Consider the following 21802-nt stretch of genomic DNA (forward strand, 5'->3'; position numbering starts at 1 on the left):
CTTCTATGATAAACCAACTTTACTACTCAAACCTACCTCTTTTTCTCATGGCATATATTTTAAGAAATGTGAAAAGGAAAACTGTCTAATAGTAAATATGTTACAGGGGACCTCAAGATTAATTTGTGAGATAATTCTAGATAAAAATGTATAGTATTTGCAAACAGATACCAGGCTGGTGTATTATGCTGAATAATGTTTTAACTTACTTCTAGACACTTAAAAAAAATAATAAAAAAATTCAAATAGAACATACTTTAGAACACATCTTTTAATTGATGAATAATTTCTACAGTGCTGCAGTATTAACAATCTCTAAAACAAGTATCTGAATCTATATCCCAAAAAATCTTATAATCTTTGCAAATAAATAAGTTATTAAAGTGTCACATCATGTTGTTTTCCTATCTCTGTAAACTGCTAATGATAACACATTTCAGAAGAAATAACAGTAATAAGCAGCTGCAGAGCAATTACATTATTAAGAATCTTTAAGTACAATTCTATACATGGTACACTTAGATAAATTTTTTTGTACTTACACTTTTACAAAACCATAAACTGAAAGGACACTCAATACATTCAAGACTGACCACAGAAGCAAGAGAGGTATGAATAAAAAGACAACATGTTTCAGGTGATACAACATGACACAGAATGTATTGAACTTTACCAGCCACTACCAGTTGCAGGCCTGAACCTGACAGCGATTTCCTATGAGAGGGCTAGAGTTACCCAACATCCAGGTTCTCCACAGTTTGTCTTGGTGTAGCCTTAAGTTCACTGGCCAGGCTTACTTTTGTGACCTAAGAGCTCATGAGACAGGTCTTCTCCATTGAGGAAGTCGTAAGGATGACTCAGGCACATCTGTAAAGCCTTCAGTTCTACTGAAGGCACTCAGGACCTCTAGAATGGTACCAGTGGCATACAGTTTTACTCACTGAACCACTGTGAAGGTGTGCCATCATGAAAGCCAGTTTAAGGAGCTATCCATGGCAAATAGAAACCTGCCACTTTAGAAGGCTTGCAAAGCACTGTAGACAATAACAATACTGCAACTCACTTGAGCAAGAGAACACAGAGCTTTGCAGAAACATGAGGTGTTTGTTTTTTAAACAGCCATTGTAATAAACACAGAATGAAACATTTTAATGGGCTACAATTAATCATCTATAAAAACTGTACGTTTGGCATGAATTTAAATTGTAAACTGGTAATAAATAATACAGTATCTTTCAGCACATTTTAAAATACACATTATGAAATAAATTTTAATTTCCAGAAAAGCTTTCAACCTTTTTGTTCAAAAACACATTTAACCAATCCTTTACGAACTGCAGCCAGTTCACCTGCATGAAAATTTTGATTTATGAAGCCCTTACTGCTTTGTGCAGAACACTTATTTGTATTAACACTTATTAGTATTTCCTTCCTTTTTTTTCTTTCTCAGGTAGATTAAGTAAGAACTGAATTCACAAAAACTGTTCATGTAGCAACTATCTTAAATTATAAATTATTATGTTTGTAATTTGTTTTCATTATAGTTTATGTAGTAATCACATAAATATCCAAATATCCACTGAAGTAAGCTACTGTGAAGACTGCAAGTACCACAGTCAGAGCAGTAGCTAGACTTAGATTTAAAATATTCTGTCTGGATAAGAAGAGGTAGGTTCCATCTGGTCATGGAAACACCTCCCTATTAACTAGTCATTGCAATCTATCCATTAACATGAACCTGGCAAAATGTTATGCTCAGTGGGAATTAGAAGCAGCATGCTGTACTATTTATCCAAGGCAGTTAATTTTGAACCAGATGACTGAGAGCAGTGTGGTATACCCATCTTGGCACACCAGTATATCTCAAGACATATAGGCTAATAGATAGTAAGTAATAAGATAGCTGAGTGGAGCAGGAAAACCCTTTCTGCAACACACCCTTTGTCACAGAGGTGCTCCCAGCTGATTTCCTGAGCTCCCTAGGCAAAAGCTATGAGAGCACACTGAGCTTCCTCTCTTCCCACATCCTGCGTGGTGAGAGAAATTACATCTATCAGCTACTGTTCACAATGGCCCCAGTGCCCCTTGGCAGCTAATGCAGGAGATGCAATATCTCAGCATCATATTCCTTTCTGCTGTCCATGCCCTGAGGCCAGGATCTGGCTTCCAGACATTCTGGGCAGAGTTGTGAAGACACAGGCCACCTCAATCTGTCTCAAAACAGCCTTTTACAGTGGGAACACTGTGAGAGTACTGGGGAGAACCTCAAGAAATCCAGCTGTTTTTAGCTGGATTATATATGAAGAATGGTGTGTTTCTGTTACTACCAATAGTAGGCAAGGTCACCTGATGAATAGAAATCTCCTTCCAAAGGCATATTCCTGTGTACTGTCATTAGAAAAGCTTCATAAGGCTATGCTCTATATAACTTCATTTCAGAAAGCATGCATAGCACGAGTAAGAAAACAATTTGTTAAAGACTACATGAAAACATTAGAGATGTTTATGTTTGAATACATTTCTAATCTTACATAAGCAGGAGGATTTAAATGCTTTACAGAACTAGGAATATTGCAGAGAAGACGACAAAAAAAAAGTGTAAAAAAGAAGTTGGAAAGAGAGCACCATATGAAAATCATACTTAATTTTAATGCCTATTTAACAAGCTAATTAAATGCTTCATGATGTTATACTGAAATTTAAGTAAGCTACCTAGGAAGTCTGAAGTCAATAGCAAGAGGATTTTACTTGCAATTCTAACTATCTTTCAGAAGATATTCTAACAATATAGCAACTAGCAACTGGAAAAGAGGAAAAGGCCTCAAGCTGTGCCAATCTCTCTGGTCTATGAAACATTGAATGTGATACTGTAAGTAATTTTTAGATTTATTAGTACTCATTTATCATGACTATATTGTAGCTGCAAATCAGTTTTTAAATTGTATCATTACGTTGTACACTGTTGCTTTATGAAAGTGCAACACAAGATTTTAGCAAACAGTGCTGTCTTTTTTTCATGTCACATGCACAAAAGGATATAAAAATATCTCCTTGATTGAACATATCCTTAGGCCACAACGAAAACAAATATAATGCAATATTACAGTGCAAGTATTCCTTTTATTGCAGGAATAGTGTCTGTGGGATACACTCATCTGACTAAGGATTTCAAAATCATACTCTTAAAGTATCCAATGCATTTTCAATTAATTGATAGCTATGGTCTTCAGTGAGCTGCCCTGACAGTAAAAAAGATACAGAACTTGATCTAATCTTAGTTAGTTATATTCAATCACACTATTCTGCTTGCTGACAGATTTCTTTCTGAAAAATGCCATGATGTTCCTCAAGGATCAAAAAGCAAGAGAAGTTTATAAAACAGTACTCTAAGAACTTTGGACAAATACAACTGCTAGTCTGAACATGTGTAACACAACTATTCTGTGATTCAGTGTTGTAAATATAGTTTATATTTTAAACCTTTAATAATTTTAGCTGCATATAAAACAGAGAAGTAGTAGGTTAAATTATAGCACCTTGTGTGACATTTGTTTTAAAGGATACAAAGATTCCACCTTTTAAAAGTGAAAAAAATGCAACTATTCTATTTCAAGTCCACTATGCACCTGTTGTTTACAAGGAAACTCATTTACGTGTAACGAAGACATGCAAAAATATCACAAATTTAAGGCACAAAATGGAATTTGAAAGTTAAGAGATGTAGCAAATCCTTGCTTTTTTTAATCAAATTACCTGATACACCAGAAAAACGTGCAGCTACAAATTTCAAAAGAGCTGTATAACCATAGAATCATTGAAACTAAAAATGGAAACTGCCTATTTTCAAGTACATAGTCCAAACACTTGCGAAATCTAGATAAAAACTTCCCAAGAAATTGTATGCACTGATAAGCACTACTGTGTCATTCCATAACAGAACTGATCTCATTAGCAGGATCTTTCTCCTGACATTCATTGGCTATTTACCTTGTTTCAAATTCATATAATCAGTTCCAGTTGCACCTTCACACTTAGAAAGCCTCTTCCTTTACATGTATTTGTCATATAACAAAAAATTATCAATATTAACGACTCAATCTTTCCGACTTCTTTCTCACTTAAACTCATTATGGTTTTGTTCTGTAACTTTTCAGAAGATTGCCTCAATTCTTGAAGTACTCAAAAATATAACACTGTACTCCAGATACCACCTCAGCCATCACAAGTATTCTGATTTCCAGCTGCTAATGCAGTACATCTGCATATATATTCTTCGTTTGACATGTGATGCCAGAAGCAATTTTGCTGCCCACATTGTCAAAGCTGCTTACCACATTACTACATTTCAGTCTTCTCTCTCTCTCACTAAGTATCCAAGTTTCCTCAAATGCATTACCTTCTCTCTGAATCTTTTAGGCTCTGTCTAATTTGTTGAACCTCTCCCACTCAGGTATCATATAATGCAATATCATCTGTAACTTTCATTAATATACTGTAGATCCTTCTTGCAGATTATTGAAGACATTGAATAGAATTAGGTCAACACAGTGTAAACAATTAATGGAAAGGGAGCAATTAAAATCGCACAGTGGGTTGATTCAAAGCACAATTTCTATTTTAAGACCTTATTTCAAATATATTTTATCCCGCAGAGCTATTTATAAGAAGTCAAATATCTCACTATACCTACAGTTTCTAAATGCAAAACTGAGATTTTTCTGCATACTTAATTTAAGTGTAGAATAGCAAACATTATGATATTCAGACTTCCTCTGCAAACAAGTCCCATTCCAGCTACTGATCAGAGAAAAGTAGGCACATCAAGTCTGCTCCTCAGCAAAAACTTTTAAACACTCAATTTGATATCTGTTATTCTATGTATCTGTAAAATTACAAATGAAAATACAGGGAGATCCAAATTTGCACGACAATCAAGGATTCAGCTACTATCCAAAGTCCTACTGTAATTCAAAGATTGTTGAACAATGTGCTACAGTACTTATAAGAGGAAATATATTATTTAATATAAAGCTTAAAAAACATTCAAGCCGCCTAGACTATAAAAACCTCAATTACCCAATTTACGCTCTGCTGTTTTCCAGAAGACTCACTATCAGTACAACTTATCAACTCTCCTTCTGTTCTTGATGATGATTATAGGTCATAACACAACTTTCTGAACAGAAGGCTCAGGAGCCAACTATTCCAACACTTAAAGCTATTTGTGAACCTATTGAAAATAAGAAAATAATTTGTTTGAAGAATTAAACAATTAAAAACCAAAGTGAAACTGAGGATGAAAAGGTAGGTCTGAAAATATATCAGTTGTAAAAATAATAGAGTCCATGCTATTTTATGCACAGTTGTTTATTCTTGTTCCATGTTTTAAAACTTCGACTCAGAAAAATCACAGGAAGTACTGAGGTTTTACCCTCTTTTTTGTTTTCCACCAAAAGCACCATAGTTACACATCTTGATTCAATCGTCCTTTTCCACAATCACTTCTCCATGAAGCACCCTTCTTCTCTGCCGCAGCATGTGGAAGTAGAGTTGTGGAAATACTTGATAAAAGCATAAAAGAAAGCAAATTAGATGAAAAAATTCAACAGATCACATAAAACACAATTTTGCAGAATGACTAAACATTATGGCACGCAGTGCTGCAATTGGTTAAGGTAAATAATAACAAGTCATTAATATTGCAGTGAATTACAAAACAATAATTACTCAAAAGTCAGACAAGGTCCCCCTGAATATATACCCTGTGTTCAAGGACCCTTGCTTCAATACTTTCTAGAAACAGGACTTAATCACATTTGGGCAGTGCCTGAAGCCTTCAAATGTGTGCTAAGGTAAGCATGTTTGAATTAAGACTTTGAGGATACAAATTTAACCTACTTGTTCAAGTCTCAAGTGAGGAGATCCCTCTCTCCTGGCCCTCTGTCATCTATTATATTACTGTCCTAATGACAGAGTTGATTCTTACACTTACTGGCTAGAAAACCGGATTTATTCCTGAAACATTAAGTTATATAAACAGCTGTAAAATCATTAATAAGTTATGACAGCTTAGGTCATTTTTTACTCACATCAATCTCACTTGCTGTCCTTCATGATTTCTTGTGACAACAAATTTCATAGTGTATGTACATATTATGAAAGTCCATGCTTAAAGTCTCTTTCTCCCTTTATGAATGCACATTACAGACCTTTTAACTTCAGTTTTTCTCCTTCTCAGTTTCTCACTCTAACCTGCTACCTTGTTTCTAACCTCAGTGTACAGATTATCCAAAATATTCTATTATATATTCTGTTAGTAACATTATCTAAAATGTTACATATTCCTAGTTTGATCTAGCCCCATTCGTGGCAGTGTATCTGAATCAGTTTGCTTTCTCCTTGTCTCCACTGCATAGGTACCAGTGGAAGAGAAAGACAGATAGTCTCTCTACTCTCAGCTCACTTCAGCCAATTGATCTGTGGCTTCTGGTATCCGTTAAGCACAAGGACAAACTGACTAAACCAGGGACTGAAGATGTTCTGAGAGCTTTGGGGGGCAGGGAGAGAAGGGTTGATTTCTGTGAAAATGAAATCTTGGAGAATATAATTTCAAGTTTTTCCCAAGCATGCTTGAAATGTGATTTTTCAGAGATAAATGAGCATTAGTAGCAATAACAACACAGCAAATCTCTGGCACAACTTGCAGGACCATTTTTAAGCCATTGCTTCAAAGTGGCTGAGGCACTAGGAAGTCTCAGTGACACAGTTACAGACATTTCTGTGGGTAAGCAAAAAGTTTTTTTCCTTTGTACAAGTCTTAGAAATGCTTTTAGCATTTTCACTGAAATTTTTGACAGCTTATGTGCTGAGACAGATAACAGGACAGAAAATTTCAGTCTAACCAATTAAAGCACAGCAAAGCTTGGAACAACAGAAAGCAGGCTTTTACAGTGGAAAATGTTCAGCAAATTTTACTAGAGGCAGTGCTTCCAGCATTGCTGATGACTGATTATTATGCTGTTAAAATGTTTCTATAGTTAAATAATACTTACAGGGCACATAGGAGATCATGACAATAATAAGGAAGTAATAGTAGTCAAAGGAGACATTATATTTGTTGGGAAGTCTCAGTGAAAACATTCCTGTTTTCTTCACATAGGGTAAAGCAGCATATATGGTTAGCAGTTCACCTGCAACTCCAGCAGGATACAAAATGATAAAAAAGTTGTATCTGCATGAAAAAGTAAAAAAAAAACTGCGTGAGAAACACCCCACAAATTTAAAATTTTCTCTTGTTATTATTAGTGGCACAGCAATGTATTACAGTGGTTCCTGCACCAAAATCAAAGACCACATTCTGACTTGGCACAGAACACCAGTTTCATTTACTTTGGAGAGAGTTGCTTAGATTTACAGAGCATGCATTCTTCAGTGCTTTTATTTAAAACAGTGAAGTATCAGACTGTTTGTATGTCTTTATAATAAAACAATCCTCAAACTTGTAGTCTCCGATAATGATTTTTTTTTACATGTACTGATCTTGCTCCTGTTGTCATTTGACAGGATTCAGACCAGGACTAAATCCCAAATTCAGATGATCTTACATATTTTCATCACAGTGCATGCACACTCGGCCAACTTTTATGCATTTTAATTTATTTGAGGATAATGAAAACATTGAGAAACATCAGCCTGTTTAACTTGCTACCACATGGGAAATTTATATAATACTACATTTACCACTAATGGAAATTGAAATAAAAAAAATAAAAGAAAATGGCAGTGCCTGAAACTCATCAGATCCATTTTAAAGGGAGAAGATGTTCAAATCAAAGGCAAAGTTTAAAGAAAATGTGGTTTGAATGACCATAGGCCACATAGGCAGTGACAAAATGAAAAACTGTAATCAAAAGGCTTTGTGCTGTCCTTACACACAGTGCACCATGGACATGCAGGTTCTCCTAAGGAAAAATTCTCCAGTTCATGCAGGGAACAGCAATGACAGCTGTTGGACAGAGAGAAAGGCACAGTGTGCACTCCCTGACCAAAAGAGATGAGATCCAAAACAGCAGCAACTAAACATGAAACTCTCCTAGAAGTAAATGGGCTTAGAGAACTTGCAGATCAGAGTACAGATTAGGGAAATCACAGAATGGGTCAAGTTAGAGGGGACCATAGTGGGTTATCTGGTCCAACCTTCCTGCCCAAGCAGGGTCGTCCCAGAGCACGTGGCACAGGATTGTGTCCAGACAGTTCTTGCATATCTCCAGTAATGGAGACTCCACAACCTCTCTGGGAAACCCGCTGCAGTGCTCAGTCACCTTCACAGCAAAGAAGTTCTTCCTCATATTCAGGTGGAACTTCCTGTGCATCAGTTTCTGTCCATTGCCTCTTGCCCTATTGCTTGGCACCATTGGGAATATTGTAGATTAGGGGAGGTATTAGAAGGAACTGATGCAATGACTTAACACACAGTGTGTCTCTATGCAGTTAAAAAAACCCAGAAATTCTGAACTAAAATTTGAAGCATACAAATTCCATTAACAACAGACAGGAGAATCTTTTACAATTATAAGCTAAAGATTGGAAATTCCAGCTCTCTTGGGAGTACTGAATTTATGTCCAGTTATGCTGTTTGTTTATCCATAAATCTTGATGGGATATTTTGGACTCTATGAAAAGATAACACATTTTCAAGTGTTTTGTTTATAATATATTTCACCATATATCTCTGCTGTTAGAATATCGATTTTCCCTATTGTCTATATTAAGGAAACAAGATCTTGTCATTCAAGACACACTGACCTGATGGCAAAAAGTATATCTGTCAATGGATGTATACTTCTTCCTGAAGCCTATATAAAAAACTATTAATGACTGCCAACCTGATTATTTCTAAGTTTGTCATGTTTAGCACTAAAACGTAACCAAGTCTATCACCTTAGGTACTAGCGAAAATATAACATATTACAGGAATGGACATAAATATCAGACATATTAAAGAAGTATATTAGAAGCATCAAAACTGAATTTTCTATAAAACAAAAATGAAGGAAAATAACAAATTCTTTTAAATAAGAGTCACCTGCACTGAATGTAGGTTAGATATTTTCCTTCTAACATCCTAAATCTGTCTTACATGTATTTTAAAAATAATGAATACAGAGAATACTCTCCTAGTCTCCTGATAAACAGGCAGTCTCCGTAATATATGTGATCTAGTGGCCAACCCTAAGTATGCTTCAAAATCCAAATAGTTTTGACATGGAATACACTTTTTATGTGTGCTAAACTAAGTCAGTATTTAACTTCACTACATGGATATAATCTTACAAAAGCTCTGATAAAGCAGAACTTCATATAAAGTAATAATATGCACACAGATTGAGTGACAACAATGCCCACGTTTTCAAAGAACTGACATCCACAAAGACTAGCACAGGTGCTTAATTTTGGGCACAGTATTCAAAAGCATCTTAGAGAGTCACACTTAAGTTAAATGATGACTCTAAAAATAAAGAAAAAAATTAAGAATAAGTGAAAGCAGAGCTCAAATGTGAGGCACAGAAAGCAAAGAACAAATCACACCCCAAAAATCTCAGCTAAAATACTTTTAACATTTAAAACCAAGCAACAATGATCCCAAGTACAGAAAGCAACCAACTTGCACTTTACTGACACATAATGAAAGCTCAAAATTCTGCTCTCCTGAGTGTTAGCTCAGCATGCGTGAAACTAACATGCACAGAACCATGAGAAACTGAAGTGCAAGACATCTCCACCTGGCCCATTTAATGAAGTATGGCAAATGGTTGAGCAGGTTGAATGTGTAGAAGGAATATCGAGTAATCTCTGTCACAGTCCATACCACCAGAAAAAGAATAACGCTCTCCTCATTCTGGATCTGCAGAAGTATAAAGAACCAACATTTTCTTTATCCTTAAGCCTCTTTTCTGTGCAAATGCAACAGACTTCTCTTTAAGATTCATGGAACAGAACTAACAACTTGTAGAAAGAGAAAATTTTGTCATAAAAGTGATTTGCTGAAACCATTACCAGGTAGAGTCCATTATCAAATGTATTTACTAATAGACATTTTGCAAACTGAGCAATCTTTATCCATTATGCAAATATAAAACCCTATAATTATGCTTATTCCTCCTCTTTGTTCTCTACCTGTATTTTCACTACACTAACGGCCTCTCTCTTTTATTTGTGGTCGACTTGTTTATTTTCTTACTCCTCAAAACAGCAAGAACAAAACAATGCTACAGAAGATATGTACTTTTTCATAATCAGTTTTTAACCATCCTGCATTTCACTACTCTGTCTCCTAGACTTTCTCTTACTTTTTATCTTGCTTCTTCCTCACTGTATAATGCACATCTCCATGAAGCTTTAGACAAAAGGAATTGCTTTGTATAATCTGCTAACTAGAACTTGGTCACGAAAGATCAAGTTTGGCAGACTTCAGAGAGCTCTAAGATAGTTAAGTAGGTGGAGCACAGATGGCTCATAATTCGAAGAGTAGTTGCTAGATCAGGAGCTTTGGGTAAACCCACTCAACAATCCTGTTTAAGTTCTGAGTCATTAAACTGCCTCATCAGTAGGCAGCACATCTACTTTTTCAAAACATCGGCTCTTTTTCACTCTCAGTGAACAAATAAACAAAAGTCCCCAAATAGAGAGAAGGCACGTGGGGATCTATTACAAACACTACCTTCTGAAAGGAAGAATTACACACAAGTAATTTTCTTTTCTTTAAGTGGGAGGAATTTTGTAATACACTTCCATGCCTGAAGGCTGAAAAGCTCCAGGGATGTCTGTGACATAAAATAAAGTAACACAAGTTTTGTTAAAATTACAAAAAAGGGAAATGATTTTTTAAAATAAAATGCAACACAGTGACAAAGCTTACTATTATCTCCAAGATGCTCAAAATCCACAACCCTATCAAAAGTCAAGAAGAACGGTAAGTGCTCATAAAATCACCCCCTAATTTGTGTCAGTTAGAGAAGGTGCATTTTTAGTGGATTTCACCAACATAATAGAAAAAATGGGGATATAAAAATAGTACCAAAATCACAAACAAAATAGGAACAACTGAAATGCAAAGACATCCAAACTAAGAAGCAAAAGTAAAGACAGAATTAGGCTGTTCTTTGCCTCATGAAATTAGAGACAAACATAGATAACCCAAGCTTGGATTCATGTCACAGTGCTAAATCCAAGCTGAAGAGCTTTTAAATAAGTATGCAGAGAATTTCTATCTGCTGCCTTGCAAATCTCCAGTCAAGTGGAGAGATCTGGGTCTGGCTATTATCACTGACATGCCTCTCACCACCTAAAGTGACCCTGAACATTCATGCCTGCTAAGCAATAACAGCATGAAATACAATCAGACATACATTCGTATGTATTTTTTCTTGGACCAAGCTTGACTTACTGTACTGTAGATATAGGAAATAAAATAAATTACTGGATATGCTAAAAATTTAATCCACTGCAAATAATAAAAATGGCAAAATGCAGTGCTATAGTTCAGCTTCTATGTAAACATTCAATATAAAAACCTTGTTAATCTCTGAGACATTTTCCCTCAAGAAAAAATGAAAACACTTAGATTAAAAAAAAAAAAAAAAAAAGATGCAGTGTAGAAAATTAGTTCTCCGTGAACTGAAACAAAGAGATTTGGTAACTGAGGCAGGTGCTAGGATAACCCATTTGCAGAAAGGCCTATGCCATCTGCTGGTGAGACAGTTTAATGGCTCAGCTTTTCAAGTTCTGAAGAAAATCAGGAGCACAAAATCCTTCACTTAATTCTTACATGCCTTTCACAGAAAGCAGACCTCAGAAACTGACCCGAATGTCCTACCTACTAGCTGTAAGCAGTCTGCTTCTTTCATTCTGCTAACGAACCACTAGCCTTACCATAGCCACCTACAGCAGGGCAAACAAACCATAGCCATTTATACACGCCCTGAACTGTCACTGTGGAATGCTGGATATGAATTTATGCATGTCATCAAATGTTAATACTACCATAACGTTTAAATTCTGAGATAGTTCCTAAAATCAACTGCAAAATCACAACCATGTTTACCCAAGTAAATTCAATATGAGACATCAATTTAAAGACATAAATTTATATTCTATTTAGATTAATTCAGCAAGTGCTAATTAAATTTTTTGAAAGGGAAGTGGTAACACTGTGGTAGATTTGCTGCTAAATAACAGCAGCAGTCGTTGATCTCGCCTAGGCTGACCACAGCCAGCACAATGCCAAAGACACTGCTGATTCACAGGTAAGACCCAGACTCAGTCTCCTGGGAAGAAGCACATAAATTCCATTTTTTAACTCCAACTTCCAAGATTGCACTCGAGTATGTAAGCATACTCATTAAGGATTATCATTCGTTTTTAAGTTGGTCTTCCTTGTGAAATGAGAGCTGTATTAATAGCTTCTCCTTAAAAACAATCAAAACGTAACTTGCTTATGCACATACCTGTTTTATACTATGTGCAATGAACCACACCATGAAGATTCTTGAACTCACTTGGACCCCGGTCACAAGCACAGATGTGCGAACTATTCCTTAAAAAGAGAAACATGTTATCTCTGTTCCACAGTTCATGTTGTAACTACTTATAGGAGAAACTAAAACAAAGAACTCACCAACTGCACAGTGGACTACCTGTAAATAAAAATAAGTTAGAGGTTACTGATGTGCAGCACGTCACTAGCTACACTATAAGCATGGTCTTTTGATATTAATATAAAGCTAGGCTTAATTCTGAAGGGAAGGTTCTTTTGCCTCCAACTAACAGTCTTTAAAAGAAATTCACGGCCGAGCCCTGGCAACCAATGGGCTCAGGATTTCAGCTGTGCAAACACATGAAAGACATTTAGTTTCAAAACTAATTGTATATATCAGACAATTAAATATTTACAAAGCATTTCATTTTCAACTAGTAAGCTTCCCTTCCATTACCTTATTCAAAGAAGAATTTTACAGGAGAGAATTTTACTATATACAGCTGTTGACATGATTTTAATAGTTTGAAATAGAAGTGTTGTAGGCAGATTGAGGAAAAAAGTTAAACTGTAGATAGGCACTCTTTGTTGTGCCTAGGAAAGAACTGCAAGTGCTCAATAAACCCAACAGCTTCCTTCAACAGATGTACGTGAATCTGGTCCAGAAATAAACAGAAGCAGAAAAGGCACAAAGGATACTAAGTCCAGTATAAGGAGTAATAAGTAAACTATAATCTCTGGAGATGGTGGTGAAATACCTACTATGCTAGAGGGTTGATCTGCTGGCTGGAATGCTTTTCAAATTTTGTTTTTTTCATTCAAGATTCTCAAATAAAAGCAGTTCCCAGGCACTGTTTGATTTAAAGAAATACTAGAATCAAGTTTGAAAAAAATGTGCCTACTTGTTTCAAGTAATCACCTTGGCCCCCCTTCATTAAATAATAAAAAGCCTTTATGAAATAATAAAATTAAAAGGACTTTTAGTACTAATATAATATTTTGATTTTAAATTCAGGATAATAATGTGTTTTGCCTATGATATGCAGTATCCAGTAAAGCAAACTAATGTTTAAAATTTACCTCAAGCAAAGCAAATGTCTGGAAAAATTTAAGCGTCTTTTGAACGCTTCTGAATAAGCCTCTATGTGTTCCTTTCTGTATATAAAACCGCACCATGGCAATACCTAATACCAGCCACCTACAAAAGAAAGAGAATGGATACATTTCAAATTAGAATTCTAAAAATATCCATCCACTGTAAATAATTTAGTAGAGTATTTTTCTTTACAGAATATCTTTGCTTCTTCACTTGTCAATGTTCTGAGATCATAAAAAATATCTTTAGATATAAACATTATAATGTTATGTAAACACTACACTCTTATCTCTTTACTTGGAAAAGGATGGAGAATGACTTGCTACCTTTAGAGGACTGACTTGAATTGAGGGAACCCCCCAAAACCACCCATCCATCTGACTTTTCACTAGTAGGGACTACATATTTTTACTATTAAGTCCTCATGCATCTCTACCGCAAATTACTGTTATTTGAAAACACACAATGAACTTGGCACTGAAGCCACTGTTTAGGTGGCAGGTTTGAATGAGTAAAGGACCAGAACCTATGCACATCAGTTTTACATTTTTCACAGCCTCTCAACTCATCGATTAGGGGACTGAGTAGTGATCTGTTTGTGATTGTCCAACTGAAGTTACCATTACTATTGTGTTTTCAATAGTGTTGAGAAGTGATCTTTAAAAATCAGGTGGCAAAGTGCTGAAAGATGGGTGTTCTATGCTCCTGGCTTCCAGAGGCAGGTATATTTAACTAGTACATTTGAGGATGCTGGAATTTTTTTTTTTTTGTTGGGGGGGGGGGAAGCTGAACAATGATGCCAACTAATAATCCTTCCAATGTAAAAGAAAGAGAGTAACAGTATCTTTTAGTCATATTAGAACTTGATACAAAACTTAAATTGAATGGAAATTGAGATTAAAGAAAAGTAAACTACTAAACTGTGGTTGATTGATCCCCACCGTCAGCCCAAACTCTGTACAATAACCCAAGGTATGTGCAGTTCCTTCCACATAATAAATCTGTATTTATATAATTAAGATTTTCAAAAGAGTGTACTATACATTCATTAATCATAGAATCATAGAATGATTTGCGTTGGAAAGGACTTTAAAGTTCATCTACTTGCAACCCTCCTGCCACAGGCAGGGACACCTTCCCCTGGACCAGGTTGCTCAGAGCCCCATCCAACCTGGCCTTGGACACTTCCAAGGATGGGACAAACACAGGTTCTTTGGGCAACGTATGCAAGTGCCTCACCACCTTCACAGTAAAGAACTTCTTCCTAATATATAATATAAACCTGCCTTCTTCCAGTTTAAAGCCATTCCCCCTTGTTCTATCACTAGAGGTCCTTGTGAAAAGTCCCTCTCCAGCTTTCCTGCAGTCTCCCTTCAGGTACCAAAAGGTCTCAGTAATGTCACCCCAGAGCCTTCTCCTTTCCATACTGGACAACTTCAACTCTCTCAACCTTTCAGAGCTACACCACATTCATAAGACATCAAACTAGCAAGATGAATCAAAACTTTCCACAAAGACTAAAGAAAGTACAAAAATTCTCTAATATAGACACAGGCATAACCAGAGCTATGGATGGCTATTTTGAGAGGTAAAAATAAACCCCCAAAATTATAACAATTTTAGTTTAACTTCTTGTCTGATGATACTGGGAAAAATTACTGAGTTCTTTCATTCTCTATAGGCCATAGCAAGCATGTGACATGAGCTCTGGCTAAGGATGGGCCCAAGTGACAAAGCAGAGGTGTCTGAGAAATACTCAGAGGCAGATTCAGAGAGCACATAAACATTCAGAGAAATACCTACATAAACATTTGGATAAATATTTAACTCATCTGCCATTCCTATACTCCGCCCTAAGCATAAGGTATTGGCTAATACTGGAAACAGGGCACCAGGAAATACTAATCATTTGGTCAGATCCCTTGTGCTGTAACAGCGTGAGAGTCGCGTGGATTGTGACAAGCCCTCGTTCACCTCGGATGGCACGTACTTCAGTATCAGCCCCTTAACAACTCTTACGCAAGGTGGCTACTGCTATGCAGTCACTTGGCGTGGCCCATTCCAGCATTTCATGACAGCATTTCAAACTCACATAGTTAGTCAGGCTTACCCACACGGTAGGAATGATTCCCCTCCTTGATCCCTTCTACTTTAAGCCCATGAATCTGATCTGCCAGAGCTCCAAAATTTTCCCCTGCAAATGTCACTTAGATTTTATAATGGATTTTAAATATGAGTGGATTTATTTCAGGTAGTCTCCCACCACTGCAGAAATGAGGAATTACTGAAATATCACGTGTAGTTCTCCATAGTAAAGCTGCTCTGTTTTATAGGGAAGACTTTAACAAGAAGAGGGTGACAGCGAGTTTACATCCAGCTGGCAGCATGAATGGTGACAGCAACAGCTCTGTCCTAGCCCTAGACTGAGAAGTCATAATACATCTTACCTAACAAGACATTTTCTGTATCTTGTTCCATAACCAAAGCATTGCAGAGAGAAGTAATCTTGGACTACACTCAGAAGCAAAGACTGCAAATACATTTTTCTTAAATAAATTTTTATGTGGACATGAATTTCTGTGGGTGGATTTATTTAGGTGTCAGTGGCTTTGACTCTGGATCTCAGGAAAGCCCTTGTACTCAGTATTGCAAATCACAAGGAAATGGAAAACACTTCCTAAAATAAAGGTAGCATTTCCAGTTGGGGCTTCAGTAAGACTGGGTATTCATCTGTCACTTTAGTCTCTTAAACCTGTGTTAGAAAGATAATGCTGTTATGCATTATTTTGTTAAAACTCTGGAAACACTTTGCTACGTTGCACTGTCTGGACAACTGGACAAATATGCTGTTCTAGCTACTTATTTATCCTGGGTAGCACCTTTGTTAAATATTGCTCTATTTCCTAAGTTTATTTTTCTCTGAAATTGTACCCATAAAAGATTAAAAAATTTGTTCCTAGCTCTTTTTTTTTTCCTTCATTTTCACATAAAATATCAAATTTTGCATGTCTTAATCCTTTTTGATAAGAATGGCAGATGGAAGAGAAGGAAGTGGGAGATACTGAAGCTGCACCTAAGGTCAAAACTAATATGGTTCGATAATCTTTTAGAGACAAATAAAAGTCCGTGACAAGAGTCAGTGTTCATTAGCAAATTCACACATGGAGCACAAGTCTGGGAGTTCAATGAGGTAACTGTAACCTGCCAGCTAGAAAAAAATTACATTCATTAAAAGCACTTTTCGAAAGGTGCTGCAGCAATATATGAACAGACTGAAATACATGCTCAAGATTCACAGATGATAGAGAGAAGAAAAGATCATACTCCTGGCTTTCTCCATCAGTACCTGAACTCCTGCTTCAACTACAGCATGTCAGTTTTGCATCATGGAATTCAAAGGACAGAGAGTTCACTCACTGGTAACCAAAGTAAAACTGTTCTCCTGATGAATATCATACTAGAAGTTATAAAATGGTTCATTCCTAGCTTTCTTTTAAGCATGTGGAAATTAATAAGTTGAAGGTATTTTCCCCCAATAATTAGTGAACAGGGCAAATTTTCATTAAATGGAAATATGTGCGTCAAGCACTAATAGCATAAACCTGAGTGTTCTTATGATCTGTTCCACTTTCCTTAGAGCAAAGCCTCGCAGCACAAGCTCAAATGAATCCCCTGGGCTACTGCAACGCTTTCCCCTCCACCCGTCCCCGCTCATCATCAATGACCGCCGGTTCTGCGGGCTGCGCTCTCCCCTCCGGGAGCCGGAGTGGGCTTTGCTTGCCAGAGCCGGGGCTCACGGAACCAAAGGCGCTGCCCCACGCGGGATCCCGGGGCGTGAAGCTCTCGGCGGCACCGAGGGGCGCTTTCGCCTCCCCATCCGGAGGCGGGCGGCGGCAGCTCAGCCGAGGGACGCGCCATCCCGCCCGGCATTCCGGTGCCGGCTATACTTAACCTCGGCGGCGGGCGCCGGCGGCCGGCTGCGCTGCACCGTATTAGGCAATGCCCGGCGGGCCAGGGTAGCCCCGGTCCCGGCGGCTCTCCCGCATCCCCGCTCTCCCGCCCCGCAGCCCCCGGGCCCGCCGCGCCCCCGCCGCGCTGCCCCGGCCCCGCCGCTCCGCGCCCCGCGGAGCCGCCGCGCTGCCGCCCGCGCCCGCTCACCCCGCGGTCATGGCGACGTTGTAGAAGATGAGCCAGGCCGTGGCCAGGGCGCCCAGCTTCCGCTTCTTGCCCTTCTCCTTCTCCTCCACCGCGCCGTTACCGGCTCCGTCCTCCTCGCTGGACGCCATGGTTGCCCCGGCCGGGCGCGCACGGCGGGAGGAGGGGCTCCCTCCGCGGCGGGGCTCGGCCGCTGACAGCCGGACCCGCGCTGTCTCTCACCCCATCTGTCTTCCCCGAGGCCGCTGCCGCCGCCAGCTGCTCACATGGCCCAGGGCGCTCCTCCCTCCGCCCCGTGGGGCTCCCCGGGTCAGTCAGACCCGGCGGGGGCGGGCGAGCCTCCATCGGGAGGGAGATCCTTGTGGCGTGGTACCTGGCCTCAGGCGGCAGCAGCGGGCATAGCCCACCCCAGCCGAAGTGACAGAAAATAGTGAAGTTCATGGAAACACAGAAATGTGTGTCTGAGGTTGAACATCTGGAAGTCTGCTCAGAGACCGAGTGGTGGGAATATGCCCAAGGTCCCCCTCTCAGAGGCCAAACAGGGTGACCTGCCAGGGTTGACCTCGGGGAGAGAACATCTCCCAGGCCGGTAGATTTCCATAAATACCATCCTCAGAACATGAGGAACACTAAGGCCCACACCTGAGAAGGGGGAAATTTCTTCCAAGGGACTGAAGAGCACCCAGCTGGCAGACTGAAGGATGACATTTGAATATGCATGTTGCCTTGTAACTCTGCTCTCTGTGCACACCCACAGGGAAGCTAAGCCAGCACAGGGAGACTGAAGGGACTGTCTCTAGAAGGGGGACAGCCTCAACCTGAGCTAAGCTGATGTGACATGACCCTTCAAAGGTGTGGGTTGCACCTGCTATCATGACACCTGTTTCAGTCTGTGCCAGCCTGGTGATGCCGTTCGCTACTTGGGCAGCGTACATGTAGCCACGGGCTCCTCGTTTCTGCAGCTAAGCATGGTGACCATGGCCAACTTAGCTCAAACACCACAAACACAGGCATATACTGACAGAAGAATTCCAAAACTGAGTCAGGATATTTTTGAAATGCTACTTGGTCAGTCCTAAAGAATTTCAAGAGTCCAAGTCTCTCTACTTTAGGATGGAGTAGGTTATCTCAATGTTAAAAACATCTAGATGGTCTCAGTTTGAGGGCCTTCACAGAAAATATGTTCCATGCAAAAACTAAGTCTCCCCCTCCTCACAAAAGCACACAAGCAGACATTCATCTTTCAGCCTTAAAATATATACCCACTGGCAACAGCAAATATATGTGTATGCAAAATGAATACTTGGCAAAACAGCACAATATCTATGAGAGTAAGATTACAGTAGGTACCAATATTATAAATACACAGATGCTTTTCATGTTCAAGTCATAAATATAACCCAGTTTGAGAATCCTGTAGTTAAAAACATGAGACAAAATAATGTACACACAGGATTGTGTGTAATGAATGACCTAACTCAAAATTTTTTGCCAATATTTGGGATAATCTGAGCCTACATTTTATCTCAGTGTAACTGTTATAAATTGGTTTAAACTCTAGCTTTCCAATATTTTCTATATTTACTATTTTTATTCTGGATATTCCTGCTATCTTACTTAAACCTTTTCTCTGCTCAAATGTCACTTCTCTCTTCAAACCTTTCTAATTCTTGGTTTGACAATGCAGTGTTAAAATGGGCATCACAAATTAACCACGTACTATGAGCAAAGTGGTTTTTGTCTCATTTGATTCTGTCAATTTATGACTTCATTAACTGATGAAGACTTTCTCATTTTTAATTATGATACATGGAGACAGGTGTGACCTGATCCAAATTTTTATTATTAGTTTTTATTTTTTACTACTTTTAGCTATCCTTTGCCATTTTCCTCTTGAGATTTTTTGCACAACAGATTTGAGGGAACAAATCCTATTTGCTTTCTGAAGTAAACATTTTCCATTTTAATATCCCTCCTTGGATGTTTTCCATGCTTTTGCATACAATCTTTTGAAATTTGATAAGCAGTGTTTGATACTTTCTCATTAGAATTCTGTATTACTTTCCTTCCCCTATTTATTTGCTCAGATTTATTGATTTTGGATGCACACACTATCTGTAAGGATGACCAGGTTTGCCTAGAGTTGATTTAGTCAATTAAGAACTTAGGATAAGTATCTCAGTGTTTTTTCTCTAATATTGCAGTTGCTATTTATGAGCTTACAATTTCTCTTGCTATCCCACTACCCATTCACCCAACTGACGAGAACTTTCTAAATATCTCCATAATCCTTTTGGATTTGAATAAACTAAATATTTAGTGCCATTTGAAAGTTTTGCCATCCCACATTTGTTTATGTTTCCCGACCACTTATTAATGTGTTAAGCACAAAACTTATTACAGAACTTTCATAAGCACCCCACTGCTTTCATTTTGCTATAATGAACTTGCTCTTTTTCTTCTGTTTTCCATGGTTTGATCCATGGAGATATTTTGCTCCTTACTCTGCAACTACTTCATATCCTTGGTCGTTCCTGTGTAACAGTTTTTCAGCACATTTTCAAAATGTGTTTGTTGTGTTAATGTTATTTTTTTCAAATCTGTTTTTGTAATTACATGTTCCAGGAATGACAATAGATTAGTTGAAACGTAATTTCCTTTTCGTAAGTTTCCTATTGTTGTTCTTTCAATTATTATTTCTGTCAATTATATTGTATATATTTGTGGTTTATTAGTCTGTATTTTCTGAATCCTTTATTTAAATTTTATGAAGTGCCAGCTATGCTCAAAGCATATAGTGGCAAAATTATTTTGTCTAGTATTTCAACTTCAGCTAGCACCTTTTGACCCCATAAAAAAATCTCACAATTATTCACAAAACAGATTTGGTTTGCATACAGAAATGCAATCAATGGAACTGAATAGGCTTGTGCATTAATTGCATTATCTAAATCAGCTTTTAAAATTAATTTAGACTGGCTTATCGATTGAGTTCAACTTTGCCGTTATTCAAGTACAGTGTGAAATCAACCTTCCCAATAAATTTTAAGATGCTCAGATCAAGGTCTTTTGTGCTGTAGGTGAGAGCATCATTGTGATTCATATTCATTCTCCACCTTCCTAGGCAGTTTTTCCCAGCTATTGACTCAACACAGCTATACTGTTGTTACAAAAATGAGTGGTTTTCTGATCTTCTTCAATATTGAAATTGTCAATATATATTTATCTTCTAGATTTGTATTGCATATGTAGATATTCAATACCTTATAAAGCTGTATGGGTTTTATTTTCTCACGAAGTGCTTTACAATTTTTTTTTTTTTTTTGGTTACAAAATTTATCTATTCAATAGGGGAAAACTTCTATGAAATGGAAAATTTTAGTGCTTTGAAAATAATATTTTCAGCTCAAATATCACAGAGGAAGGTCATCTACTATGAAGCACTGCAAGAATTACTTGGTATGAGCCATGTAGAATCATGAGATTACCTTTATACTTCAGAGTAGTTAAATGTCAGACAGTGAGTTAAAATCCCGAGGAAGGATAATTTCTTAAAAAAATAAACAACTTAAATTCTGCTTGTCCTTCTGCCCTGTATTCAGTTAATGTTCTCAACACACTTCAAGAACGTGTTTAGACAACAGACTTACATATAGTACTTGCACACTATTTTAGGTTTATGGTATGTAGTAATCAGTGAGGAATTCAAGAATAAATCAAATAAACAGGATTTAGCTATGTCTAAATTGAACAACACAATGTCTACATGTCTTTTGGTGAATTCCTCCATATGTGTATATCTATTATTTTATTTACTACTCTAGGAATTTGATAGAAGATGCTTTCAAAAGATGTGGAGTAGAATGGATTCCATAAATCTTGTGGGAAGAACTAGAAGCAGTGCTTGCATTTGGCACATCTGAAGCAGTTGGAGCTGTGCACTGCTACTGCAAAATAAATTATTCATATTAAGCCTTTGACTGTGCAGCAGAGTAGTCAGCAAAGGAAAACAAGTG

General features: G+C 37.7%; 1 protein-coding gene across 2 annotated transcripts; it reads right to left on the bottom strand.

The window, feature by feature from the left end:
* Positions 1 to 269: 269 nt before the first annotated feature.
* HACD1 (3-hydroxyacyl-CoA dehydratase 1) lies at positions 270 to 18042 on the bottom strand. Of its 2 annotated transcripts, none has more exons than XM_050317006.1 (7): positions 17790 to 18042; positions 13616 to 13733; positions 12677 to 12695; positions 12507 to 12589; positions 9783 to 9904; positions 7053 to 7231; positions 270 to 5561 (listed from the first exon to the last, which is right to left on the bottom strand). In XM_050317006.1, exons 1-7 carry the CDS (start codon positions 17915 to 17917, stop codon positions 5479 to 5481), a joined length of 732 nt encoding a protein of 243 aa, XP_050172963.1. In that variant the 5' UTR covers positions 17918 to 18042; the 3' UTR covers positions 270 to 5478. The 2 variants fall into 2 exon arrangements, with proteins under 2 accessions (XP_050172963.1, XP_050172961.1); XM_050317004.1 differs by having other exon boundaries at positions 12507 to 12595; positions 17790 to 18026.
* Positions 18043 to 21802: the final 3760 nt, after the last annotated feature.

Source organism: Myiozetetes cayanensis, unplaced genomic scaffold (genome assembly GCF_022539395.1).
Source record: "Myiozetetes cayanensis isolate MyiCay16 unplaced genomic scaffold, myiCay2020 scf1, whole genome shotgun sequence".
In the NCBI taxonomy this organism is placed as follows: domain Eukaryota; kingdom Metazoa; phylum Chordata; class Aves; order Passeriformes; family Tyrannidae; genus Myiozetetes; species Myiozetetes cayanensis.

Excerpts from the sequence above, each read along its gene's own strand:
- HACD1 (XM_050317004.1), bottom strand. The coding sequence starts at position 17,917 with ATGGCGTCCAGCGAGGAGGACGGAGCCGGTAACGGCGCGGTGGAGGAG. Across the intron at positions 7,232-9,782 it reads TACTTCATTAAATGGGCCAG|ATACAACTTTTTTATCATTT; the intron begins GTGGAGATGTCT and ends TTTTTCATGCAG. Across the intron at positions 5,562-7,052 it reads CATGATCTCCTATGTGCCCT|TATTTCCACAACTCTACTTC; the intron begins GTAAGTATTATT and ends GCTTTTATCAAG.